General features: G+C 34.8%; 1 protein-coding gene across 2 annotated transcripts in view; it reads left to right on the top strand.

Moving 5' to 3' along the window:
• Window positions 1–6,670, top strand: part of LOC106663660 (orexin receptor type 2-like) — a 155,284-nt gene extending 148,614 nt beyond the window's left edge. For both annotated transcript variants that reach the window (XM_024227126.1, XM_014388667.2), the window contains exon 7: window positions 5,976–6,670. In XM_024227126.1, the coding sequence (XP_024082894.1) occupies window positions 5,976–6,130 (155 nt within the window). In that variant the 3' untranslated portion in view covers window positions 6,131–6,670. The remainder of the gene's footprint in view (window positions 1–5,975) is intronic.
• The last annotated feature ends 7,212 nt before the right edge of the window (window positions 6,671–13,882 follow it).

Consider the following 13,882-nt stretch of genomic DNA (forward strand, 5'->3'; position numbering starts at 1 on the left):
TTTAAATACATCATTCATTTTAAAATACTAATTTAAATGTAACACACATTTTTTTAATCTTATTAATTACCAGATTCTCTAATTTGTGAAGTGAACATGTTTTACATTACTTATTACATAAGAAATAAAAAAACTTTTTATCGGCTTTGTTAAATAGTTATAATAATATAAAAAATCAAATCATTACATTGGATGACAACAGTGATTTTGATGTACAAATCAACACTGAATGATCAAATGTAATTATTTGAGTACTTGCGGCATTTGTACAAACTAAGCTTTTTTTTTTCTCTCTCTCTCTCTCTCTCTCACTCTCTCTCTCTGTCTCTCTCTATGTCTCTCTCTCTCTCTATCTCTCTCTCTCTCTCTCTCTCTCTCTCTCTCTCTCTCTCTCTCTCTCTCTCTCTCTCTNTCACTCTCTCTCTCTATGTCTCTCTCTCTCTATCTCTCTCCAACTCTCTCTCTATCTTTCTCTCTCCTATTCTCTCTCTCTCTCTCTCTCTCTCTCTCTCTCTCTCTCTCTCTCTCTCTAACTAAAATAATGTTCTGAGTCACAAAGAGGATTGATGCTGAGCAAACGGGCTGGAAATATGATTATGATATCGTTTTATTATGATAAGACTAAATTCGATGATCAAATCAACTCACTCAAAGATTTAATAACTAACCTTCACTATAAACACGCTCCAATGAAAATATTTTCAACAAAAAAAAATTCGGCGCCTTGGATTAACAAACAAATTAAGGTATTGATGAAATATAGGGATAAACTACATAAAACATTTTAAAAAAGCGAGGGTGATAATACAAAATATAAGAAAATAAGAAATGAGGTAAAACAAATATTAAGAAATGTGGGCAATAAATATCTCAGAGATGTATTTGGACTGGAAAATACTAAAAAATAATGGTATTATTAAAAGTAAAGAAAATAAATAAATATAAATAAAAATAAATCATGTCAGATGTTCTCTCTTATGAATGGAACAAACACATTACTGGGGCAAATATTGAAATCGATCGGGAATATTTTAATGAATTTGGAAGAGAATGGAATCTTGCAGAATTTCCAGAATAGAAAGGAATCTAACGAAAATAAAAATAGATGAAGTCATAGATTCATTGAAAAGTATTAGGTCAAATGCGGCTGGTGTCGACATTGTGCCCATAAAAAGTGAGCATTTACTTAAAGTTATTATTGCACCAATTTTGTTTCATATATTTATGTTTTCTATTAGTAGTAATACCTACCCAGATGTATTGAAAAAACTATTATAATTCCGATAAAAAAGAAAAATAATCCTATCAGTTGTAATGATTATAGATAAATTAATATTATGTGTCATGGCAAAAGTATTTGAAAAAATTATAATTGGACAATTATAACAGCATATTAATAGAAACAATATCCTTTATGAATACCAATCTGGATTTAATCGGGTTACAGTACGGAGGCTGCATTGTTAAAGGTTGTGGATGATTTGAGAAAAAATATAGATGAGAAATTGGTCTCACTTTTAGTCTTAATCGACTTCACGAAGGCCTTTGACTCTGTGCAGCATAGTATATTATTGGCAATCCTTAAGTCATTACATTTCTGTGATGGTCTGTTAAATGCTTTTCAATGGGCTTGATAAACAGGTAACAATGTGTTAAGGATGTCGATGGAAAGGTTGTTATCTATATTTTAAAAATGTCAAGAGCGTGATGTTCGCAGACGATCTTCAAGCATATTGTTCAGATAACAAAGAAGACATCTAATGGTTGAAAAGAGTAATAATAATTTAAAGAACTAAACAGATCGTGTGTACAACATAGGGTAGCAATAAACTATGATAAATGTCAGCCAATGCTGATAGGACATTTAACAAATTTGAACGATATAAAGGTTAAAAAGGTAAAATAGCCTAATCACAAAATATTGCTGTCAAAATCATTAAAGAATATTGTCTCAAATCGATGTCTTGTTCAGAACAAACCATCGACATTTGTAAAAAAACCTTCCAAAGCCTTTGTCACCTTAAAAAAATCAAAATTGATCTTCCGCCTGAGGTAAAATTACAAATTATAAAATCTACGTTGTTTCTAATATGCTTGCCTTTGCTAATTCTAATATAAGTAAAAAAAATATAAAAACCTACAAAGACTACAAATTGCTTGTGTAAGATATGTGTACAACCTCGAATACTATGATCATGTTACACCATATTATGCAAACGCAAAAATTTTAAAAATCAAAGAAAGAAAAGCTCTAATAAATACTCTCGATGTTCTTAGTAAATCTATTAAAAGACAAAAACCTTCATATCTGACTAATAACTTCAAATTGCATAAGTCTATCCTTGAAAGCATACTAGATTTGATAAACATAAATTTATATTGCGTAAAATTAGAATTGCTTTCTACCATGCATTTTTTTCTAGTAAAAACAATCAATAATTATAATGAAAACAAGCTATACAATTTACTACCTTTTTAAAAAGATGTCTGTATTAAAAAAGAGTTACTGACAAAATGCAATAATAGATAAAAATGTAAATCAATATCCTTGGGTTTTATATACTATACTGTATTATTTTAGGAATAGAACTGTAATAAATTATGTATTATTGTGTTGATATTATTTATTATTAAATATGGTATATATTAATTATTAACATCACTATATATTATTTTTTTGTTAATTATTACTAGTGTACATTCAATTATTTTTGTTGATTTAAGCCTTAATTAGCGTCCGTAATGTAATAGGCGTTCAATACCTTGTAAAACCGTACAATTAATTAAGGTTTTCAGTTGACATAAAAAAGTCAATGACACGAGCGGGATTCGAATCCACGATCTTCGGCTTGATACGCCGCTGCTCTAATACTTGAGCTATCGTGACCTAGATCGACTCTGACACCAACCTCCCATCTCAACCACACCTTTTGAATTTTCCCTCCAATTTGCCATATTTTTCAAAATCGTGTAATCAATTTGATTCTCGGCGACAAATGAAATGGCCACGGAGAGCTTTAGTGAAATATACTTCATCGTGGGTTCGAATCCTGCTCGTGCCATTGACTTTTTTATCTCAACTGAAAACCTTAATTAATTGTAAGATATTAATTGGTCAAGCGGACCACGAAACTATTGAATTTAACCTTGTAAAAAGTTAAAATTATAATTACAGTAAATTGTTATAATTAGCTATTAGAGCTGAATAGAAATAAATGTTAAGTTTTTTGGCTTCGGTAAGAGAGGGCCTATGTAAGCTTCTGGTTAATAAACCATCCATTCATATCTCTCTCTCTCTCTCTCTCTCTCTTTCTCTCACTCTCTCTCTCTCTCTCTCTCTCCCTCCCACCCTCCCTCCCTCCATCTCGGTCTTACCAGTTTCATTTATAGCACTCCTGAAGGTTAACTCAACGTTGCTATACAAATGGACGTGGAACAATAACTCCCAGATAAACTTACAAAGTCCCGGGACCATTTTATGATCGGCTGGGTTTTCGGTTTAGCGCAGGATGAAATTTGTTCGTTCGAACACCTCCTTTAAATTAACTAATCAGCCACTGTGCCTACCAGATAGTCCAATTTCACTTACGTAACAGTTCACGGAACTTAAAAGTAGATTAACTCTCAGTTGAAAACAGTAAATTAGCATTATTTTTGTTTTAATTTTCGTTAAACGTGACTTTATAATAGTATTTAATCCACCATTACGAAAAATGACAAAATACAAATAATGTAACAGGTCTCTCTTGTTTTACGTTGCACTGGCAAATGGAACCTCTACATACTTTGTTAGGCCTTATCAATAATTAACGCAACAGGGTGTATTTTGCTGCTGCGAAGAAAAATGAAACACGGTATACGTTTGTGTGTGGTGTGTGTTACCTAGAGAGACACACAGAGTGAGAGAAAAAGATAGAAAGAGAGAGAGAGAGAGTGAGAGAAGAGAGAAAGAAAAATAAACGTGGATTTATAGCCAGTACGGCGCTCTGCTATGTTAAACCTGCACGACCGACCAATCATGCGGGATTTTAATTTATTCTAGCGCCTTGTTACCAAGTTCCTTATTTTCGTACTTTTTACATCGAGTAGAGGCGTAGCAAAATATTATTCGTTTGTTAACAAAATCCAGGATAAACATTGAATCGAAGATATGTTTTGTACCATGTAACTTTCCATATATTGAGAGTACAAACTATTTTGTTCGAATCTGAACGATAGAAACAGAACGCAACGGCGGCGTAACAATTGTAATTAACCATTAAAAACTTCGCGTTTCGCACTTGCATATTTTCTCCTCTTCAACTTTTTGAAAAATTTGAGTTTTCAGCCGAATTTAAGGTCTTCATCAGGGCAAAACAATCTTAAATATGTCTACAGATTGACATAATTAGGTTTTTCACAGATGATTTCAAATTGAAAAACATCACTGTTACAATCCTTGGCAATGTTGGGACTGAGTCTTCAAAGAAATTAAAAAGAGCAAGAAAAACCCCTACTTAGCGTTAACCTAATCCTCCTAGCCTAAGCTAATCTATTTCAAACCCTAACACACTGAGAGGCAAAAAAAGTGGCCACGCTAATTTTTCCAATAAAAACATGCAATCGTTATAATTTTCTTTTCTTTTTTTTTTGTTTAGTGGATATTTTTAAAAAAATATAAGATACAGCTAAGTAAAAAATTAAACTCAGTAAAACAATTTTACCAAAAATGTTGCTGTGGAAACAATGAAGAAAACATTCAATTCAGTACGGTGTATTTCCTCCTCTTGCGTTGATCATTGTTTGCATTCGACGTGGCACAGATTTTATAAAGTTTGAATGTAGAGTTGTGGAATTTTTTATCCTCCTCCAACCGTGCCATTTTTAAAATTGACTCAATTACTCATGTAAAGACAAAATATCAGCACTTAACTCATGACGAACAGAAATCAGCAACACTATCATTAAAAAATAAATTTACAAACAATAAAATATTCTTAATAGAAGTGCTACAACCTTGGCCGAATTAACAAACCGACAAAAAAACGTATAAAAGCAACACGACAGCTCAGAATTAGATATTAAACGGATACTATTCACACACAAAGAAAACCAAAAAGAATCGTACGTAAGAATCGTACCAAAAAACGATCCGAGATGACCAGGCTACTTATTTAACTGATCGTTAGTAATAAGTGCAATAAAATAAGGATTAATAAGCTAGCATGTATACAATAAACATAAACCAGTATGAGAGTAGGTAGAAAGGTAATTTTAAAAAATTTCCTAAGCTAATGTTTTTCTTTCTAACCCCACGTATAGTGTTAATTTGCTGTTTCCTATGTTCTGTTCGGAAACGACCAGGCTACGAAACTTGTTATTCATTGTTTAAAATAATTGTCTGATATCGTATGACAAATGTTATATGTTTAATAAATATTTAATTCTAGTATAGCCTTTTTTATTTTACATCGTGCTTCAATTGCTTGTCGTTATGGGCCTCATTTTGATTCCATTATTTTCAAAATTTCTCTTTTTTTCGTAAATCGGTTTAGCATTATCCACAGATTCATAATGTAATCGATGGAATTTTGATTCACAAAATAATAGTTTTGCGCAATTGATTTTAAAAATATATTTAAAACGCTTTACTTCAATGAACAATTTACAAACAAGTTTTAAATTTATTCAACCTCTATACAAAACATGGTTACTTGAACAATTTCAAGGATAATAAAATTAAGTTAAGTTTGTTGAATACATCTTCGTTTATGTTTCGGCATTAAAGGTTAAAGTCAACTTTGAAAGTAATCAGTTGCTCAAATTATATACATGGTATATAAGATTTAATGGTATATACGAATTATATATCATTAAATTTGTATAGTTAGTAATAAAAAATCAATGACACAAAAAGAGAATTTGTTTGTCTTTATATTATTTTTATGCCATTACATGTCGTACGAAATTTTATCGTTTTATTAATCTGTTTTCAGGTAAGTTCAGAAAGGAATTCAGACGGACTTTCAGCTGTAACCAGTCTTCTCCCAGGCACGAAAACACTCTAAGGTTAAGTTCGTACAGCGGGCGCTACCCCCATAGGACGGACGTTATACCCCTAAGCGTCACTTCGAATTTCGACTTGGACTAAAAAAATTTTAAAAACAAAAAAGAAAACATTGAGTTTTCAACGAGAAAATTGAATTTTCTTCGTCTCCATTCCAATTGCACGGAGCCGCAGTATTGCCGTGTGGCAATAGCACAAATGGAGATCGTTACGTGCAAACACGTGGTGGGCCGTGGTTACTCGATAACATAACGAGAATAGATAATTGTCTCTTAAAAGAAAATGTGTGTCATTTAGAAATTTTAATTCTACTTTGCGTCACTTTACTCGTTTACCCGTCCTGAAATAATCACACCCCCCTTGGAGGCTGGAAGGTCAATTATGCCTGAATCCACCCATTATCACAGGATCCTCTCGATCCAATTAAACTCCCACTTTGACAAATTATACAATATTCTTCTTACCCTAACTAGACAGTGTGAAATGCGTGTTATAAATATGTTTATGAATATATTATAACGACACAGGTAAGAAGTGACATTTGGTGTTTATTATTTCATTCCTGTCTCATTTTAAAATCTGTGATTGTATAACAAATTATCCTGTATCGTATGTTTGAAAAAACCTTGGTGTATTTTAATGTTTTATGTTTTAATAAATATTAAATTCAAGCACAGCCTTTTTTCAGTTTCTTTTCTCATCGAGCTTCAATTTCTCGTCCTACTGGGCCTCATTTTGATACGATTATCTGCAAAGTCTCTTGAATTGAAAAGAAACTTTTTCTCGTACATTAAATTTTTTAATGAGTCAATTTGATCGTGAGTTGTATAATCTTTTCAGTAATTATTCGGAGATCGTGAGATGCGGCCTGGTGTCACGTAGGTTTTAGAAAAACATTCTCTTTATCGTGCCAACGTTTCGATCTTTATTGAGATCATCTTCAGAGCCTGGGATTTATAAACATGGTTTAAATTTTAAAATTACATGTAGGATGTAAAAAAAGATGAATTTATACAATGCTAGAAAATTTTAGATTTAAAAAAATAATAATAACGAATGGGGTACGAGTCTACCCAGGCATTTAACCCCTCGGGTCTTGGTCGCCCACCCTGCGTAATATATAGCATTGTATAAATTCATCTTTTTTACATCCTACATGTATTTGTAAAATTGAAACAATGTTTATAAATCCCAGGCCCTGAAGATGATCTCATTAAAGATCGAAATGTTGGCACGATAAAGAAAATGTTTTTCTGAAACCTACGTGACACCAGGCCGCATCTCACGATCTCCGAATAATCATTGACTAACGGTCACTGAACATCACACCGTTTCAATAATTTATAACGTCCGTTTGTTCTTGTCGTTTTAGTCTTGTATGAGGATACTAATTCAGTCCTTTTCCCATGAAAAATCCAAGATAACCCATGGGGTTTCACTTGTGTTCACTGACGTAAATACTTTTGCGCAAGGCAAAATTTATCTGCGTGCTTTTAGATAGGTTTGTTTTCATTTTCCATTTTGTAAACCATGCTGCAAAGAATTGCTGTAACATCAAGAAACGTATTTGTTGAAACTAGAAATATCTGCAGTGTATATTAAAAAAAAATTGACTAACAATACTTCTCTGAGGAATACCTTAGGCGTTCATGAAATGAAAATTCAGTTTCCTGACGGACAAGACAGAATCAGTCTGTGAATCGGTGTCTGACGCAAATCCAAAGTCAAATTTTCCATAAGAATGTATTACCCCCGTGCACATCTGCCCGATGACACGTAACACTACTCTACTCAAAGCTACGCGATCCCCACGTCCACATTTTCGTCGGGTAGCACCCAGTATAGTCGAAGACAAAAGAACCGGACACTCATATTTTTATTTCAACCTATATGTATTACTGTTGTTATATTAATTACAACATACTTATTTTAATATAAACCAAATTAAGCGAGATCAAAAATTCATTAGTTTTTATTTAAAAAATAGTAATTTTAATGATTTGGGAGAAAATTGATATAAACACCAGAATACGGAATATAATTGATAGAATGAATTAACTAACAAATTATTACATGGATTTGCTCATAAAATTTTACTAACAATTTATTACACGATTTCGCTCATAAAATTTAACTAACAATTTATTACACGAATTCGCTCATAAAATTTAACTAACAATTTATTACATGGTTTTGCTCGTAAAATGACGAGTAGTGTCAGAACCGGACACTCATATTTTTGTAGTTTATTTCGAACTACGTATATGTAATTTTGTCGTTATATTAATTACAACATTGTTATTTTAATGTAAACCCAATTAAACGAGATCAAAAATTTATAAGTTTTTATAAGAATTGTTTAATTATGATGGTTAGGCTGAAAATTTATCGAAATACGAAAATAACTAACAATGTATTAAAACAATTAAATTTAGCTAACAATGTATTACATGGTTGTGCTCATAAAATTTACATAACAATTTATTACAAGGTTTTGCTGAAAATAGTGCATTAATAACCTACCAGCAACCTACTACCTTATCCTAAAATGCTGTCTTAACGATCTTAGTGGAAAGAATGGACGCATTTACAAAGTTTACTCTACTCATGAATACTACAAAACTCGATGCTGCTAACGCTGTTAGAGCGTTAACAAATGCTATTAACTTGTTTAGACCCCCTATACTTTTGGTAGTTGATTAAGGCAGAGATTTTGCCAGCAAGGATTTCAAGGATTTTTGTGCCCAGGCCCAGATTGAGTTACATTTCATTGCAACTGGAACTAATCGAGCGAATGGACAATTGAGCGTCAGATGAGAGTCTTGAAGGATATGCTAACTGTTGCAGAATCAGACGAGGGAAAGACTTGGCAACAAGTAGTCGGTGATGTTCAATTAGCCATTAATAGTGCCATTCATCGTGTTACTAAATGTTCCCCTATGGAGTTAATATTTGGTCGAGTATCACGACCCAGAGATCTCGTTATCGCAGGAGAGGATGTTACAGGTGTTTTAGATGTACAGTTAGAACAAGTTAGAACACAGGCTAGTCGTGAAATGGAGAAAAGTGTAGAATATAGTAAAGCCAGATTTGACAAATGTAAAGTCAGGGTTCTCCCATTAGCTGTTGGTGATTTAGCTCTCCTGAAAAACGAAGAGCGAAATCAGTCGAAGCTGGATCCCAAATATAAAGGGCCTTTCAAGATTTCAAGGATTCTGCCAAATGATAGATACGTAGATCCTACAAGTATGCACACGATCGTATTCGTCGTGCGCCTGATGCGGCAGAAAATGGTCCATCACTAAGTGTCAGTCATAGTGAGGGAGAAAATGATAAATAGTTAAAAAAGTTTTGTCTTTGTTTTCGCTTTCAGCTGTTGGCGTCGAGGACGACGATGTCATCAGGAAGGCCGTGTTGTAATCACAGTGACGTAACCTCATGATTATCAGTTGAGATCACCTACGATTCTCCCTGGCGGACAGTAACAGAAAGAGAGGACCTAAGGTTTGATGCCATGCGAATGCGAAGGGACTGGCAGTCNATATATATAGTGTGTGTGTGTGTGTGTGTGTGAGAGAGAGAGAGTGAGAGAGAGAGATGGAGATAATAAGGAAAAATTTAGGTAGTTAATTATCGTCAGTTTCATGGCTGTACCATTATGCTAAACCATAATGGCTGGCTGATCATGAAAAACTAATGAATTAAGCGGCTGTAAATTACGATCTATCATCATTCTCTTCATTATTCGTATATTATTCTTATCACTATGGAAATATATCTACCATGTGAACTTCGGTAAAAGACATGACCTTTTATTTTTACGTTGCCTATTTTATTTAAAAACTAAATATTGTTCCAAAGTTAATTTTTCACCAAAAATCTGCTGGCGCTATTAGAATTTTAATAAGTTGGCGCGTTAAGCCGACCTTGGTGATCAATTTTCTTTTTCATATATAATACCATATTTTTTTCGCCCATGTAGAAATTTCTTTCCATTCTAAAAAGATGTATCATCAACGCAAAAATTTAATGAATCATTCTGGAGACATTGAAGTTTTTCTTCAGTACTCGATTATTTCAATTTATCGTGTAACTGATAGTTGTTTTTTAAATCTAGGTTTTAAAAAAATCAGCACAAATTAATCGATTCAGTTAAAGTTAGGGTTAAAACAATTAACACAATTGAAATTTTCATATTTTATTCATTTAAATTTATATTATATTTATATTTTCTCCTCTTTTAACCAGTTACACTATAAATTAAAACTTAACTGATTTTTATTTAAATTTAGGTTATAAGCCGTAAATAATGGGAGATTGTGTTAAATATAAAACTGTTCTCCGCTAAAAGTGTGAAAAACGTGTTCCAGTTTGTAGCAATCCGTCCTGTGATGAAATAATTTTGAATACAGCATAATAAAAAATTTAAAACAAAACAAAAATAAATATTATAAACTGGATCTCAGAATTTACTTTAGCTTTATTTTACAATTATTTACTTTTTGTTTGCGTATAATCAGTTTTGATTGAATTTTAAAAAAACTTGAAAAATTGATTTGGATGTATTTCTTGGATTGGGGTGAGTTATAGGTTGTAAGAAAAAACGGGGATTTTTAAAATTATTGTTTCCTAAAAAGTTACACAACGTCATCATGTCAGATTGCCAAGCAGCCATGAAAGCATCAAGTTCAAACACCATTAGCTCAAAGACGGTGCTCAATTGCAAAACCAAACTAAACAAATTAGATATGCAAATAAAGTTGGGTTCCAGGACATGTGGGAGTAGAAGGCAACGAGAAACAGCTGATAGGATACACTCTAACAATGAACATCTCAGACAGAAGGATTAAGAAGATCGAGAAGAAGAAAAATGAGGGAACAATGGAACTCAATCATTAGACATGAACAATTCAAAATCCTTCTTACAAACGTAGAAGGAAAGAAGTAACAGAACGTATTAAAGGAAGCAGGAAAAAACTGCGAATTTTTACAGGATTTTTAACGGGACTGCAAACTAAATGGACATCTGAAAAAGATTAGCATAACCCAACACGGTACGTGCCGATTCTGCAAACACCAACACACCTATCAATAAACAGTGGTGCTACACTTGCCCGCAGGAGGAAGTATTTTGGGATATACAACGTAACCTAGAAGGAATCCAACCACTGAAACCGGGCCTACTAATGAAATGATGAACTAGGACTGACCGGAGTGCTTTAAACACAGAACGGAGTATAATCAGCCCTTAAAGAGCGCAGTATAATACAGACCCGGATTAAAGCGGGGAACACCCGATGCAATGTTATGCTACGCTACCCGACGCCTTGTCTCGTTTGGTAGGGTGTGCGCATCTATTCGACGTCAAGCGCACACCACGTACAGTCACACAGCGTGTATCACAAATCACTATCACAATCGCAACGCCTCTTTCGTTATTTTTTTAAACTTTTTATTTGTTTTATACAACTGCATTCTTCGACGCAAAAGTAAAGCAGATATTTACATACAAACATATTAACGGTATCATGAAAGCTTGAAAAGTTACCATCCAGCGATGGTAGCATGAAATCTTGAACAGTTACCATCCAGCGATGGTAGCCGTTAGTAAATCAATACGATGTGCGAGATGTACTCCATCCTAGGAGACCGATGTCAACTGTTAAGGTTGTCGCGGGGCCACCGACGCTTCAGTCTTCGGTTGGGATTAGGTAATGTGGTGGATGACAGGTTTTTGACGAAAGGGTTCGGATGATGGGGGTAGTTTAGAATGGAACGTTTTGTAGCGGGATTGGGCTAGCTCGGTAACAAAAGGGACATTTAGGTCGGCATGGATGGTGGGATTGGATACATAGAAATGAGGGCGTTGACTATTGTTCTGAGGATTTTAGATTGAAGGGATTGGATTCGATTGAGGTTGGTCCTCTTAGCCGTCCCGTAAAGTTCAAGTCCGTATGTCCAAATGGGGGCCAGGAAGGAAATGTAAAGTTTTCTCTGTTTGTTAGTGAGCGTTTTGATCGTCTGTCGAGTAGTCGTTTAAGCATGAAAAATCGTATGTTACTGTCTTTGCGCTTACGTCGTGTATGTATATCGCTATAGATTAATTAGTGAAGGCAGCTGGAACCATAAGGGAAATATTATAGGACACTCGAAAATTCTACATTTATTGAGTAAGGTCAACAACCAAATACTGGGTGTAAGCGATAAAAAGGTGAAAACACCTTTAGGGAAAAAGTATTTTCAGGTAGTTACTCCCTGTGACTATAACTATAGGTCTGATGATGACCATCGTAGCCTAGACTGCTTCACCGATGGCTCACTCATTAAGGATAAGGGAAGCGGTGCTGGAATACACATACCTAAATTAGGGATCAGCATCTCCTCTCCTCTTGGTAATAACACCTCGGTCTTTCAGGCAGAGGTTTGGGCCATCAATGTTTGTTGTAGAACACTTATGGATAACAAGATTAAGGGAAAAGATATTAAAATTTTTTCCGACAGTCAGGCCAGTCTAAAATCATTACAAAAAGAACTATCAACATCTAGACTGGTAGAGGAAACAGTTAAACTCATTAATAGGACTATCACCAGGTATGAGAATAGGGTAACCCTCATATGGATACCTGCTCGTAAGGGGCACTATGGCAACGAGGAGGCGGACAGCCTGGCCAAGGAAGGATCAAATACTGCGTTTGTCGGGCCACAACCGGTATTACCCCACTCTTTAAGCACTGCGAAAGAGAGTATAAGTAGCTGGGGCATGAAACAATTCCTTAAGGAATGGAATATGTCCCCAGAATGCAGGCAATCGAAGGAGTTTCTGAAGGAAATCAAACCTAAAGAAGCGAAATCGTTACTCTCTAACTCTAGGAGGGGAATAAGGAGGCTGATAGGTATCCTAACGGGCCATTGCCCCTTGAGAAGACACCTCTTCATAATGGGTACTCTACCAGACCCCTTCTGCCACTTCTGCGAAACAAAAGAAGAAACGGCTCGACACTACCTTGCAGAATGCGATAGGTATGCTAGGGAAAGATTTGATATTTCGAAGGAGAGGACATAACCAAAACACTCCCCAGGATAAAATGGTCCACAATCCTGGGGTTTGTGAATAGGTCCAAAATGTTTATGCAGGACTCGTGAGCCGACCAGGTCCCGGACCTTTTAAGGATGGGGTACGGGCCTACCCAGGCTTTTAACCCCTCGGCTCCTGGTCGCCCGCCCTGTGTAATATATATATAAGTCGTGTATGGGGGTTCCACGTCAGTCGTTTGTAGAGTAGAGTAGAGTCCGAGGTACATGGTTCGCAATTGGGATGGGAACGTTGTTGAGGTATACTGGTGAGATCGTTTTCCTGTTTAGCGTAAATATTATGTTTGTTGATTTGGTTTCGTTGATTTTGATTCTCCACCGACGGAGCCAGCATTCTAGGATGTTTAGGTAATTTTGAAGATTACGGGATACTGTGCCAGGATTTTTATCAGGAGAAAGGATTTTGAGGTATCATCGGCAAAAGTGATTGTGTTAGGTTGCATAGGAGGAATCCCGCTCGTGCCATTAACTTTTTTTCATCCCAACTAAAAATCTTAATTAATTGTAATGTATTAATTGGTCAAGCGGACCACGAAATTAGTGAATTTAATTAATTAAAATGAAGTACACTTCACTAATGCTCTCCGTGGCCATTTCATTTGTCGTCGAGAATCCAATCCGATTGCACGACATTTGAAAAATGGCAAAAAGGAGGGAAAACTCATAAGGTGGGGTTGAGATAGGAAATTGATGTCCGAGTGGCTCGAGGTCACGATAGCTCAAGTGGTAGAGCAGCGGCGTATC

This window comes from Cimex lectularius, unplaced genomic scaffold, assembly GCF_000648675.2.
Source record: "Cimex lectularius strain Harlan isolate CLEC.00 unplaced genomic scaffold, Clec_2.1 scaffold204, whole genome shotgun sequence".
NCBI lineage: Eukaryota > Metazoa > Arthropoda > Insecta > Hemiptera > Cimicidae > Cimex > Cimex lectularius.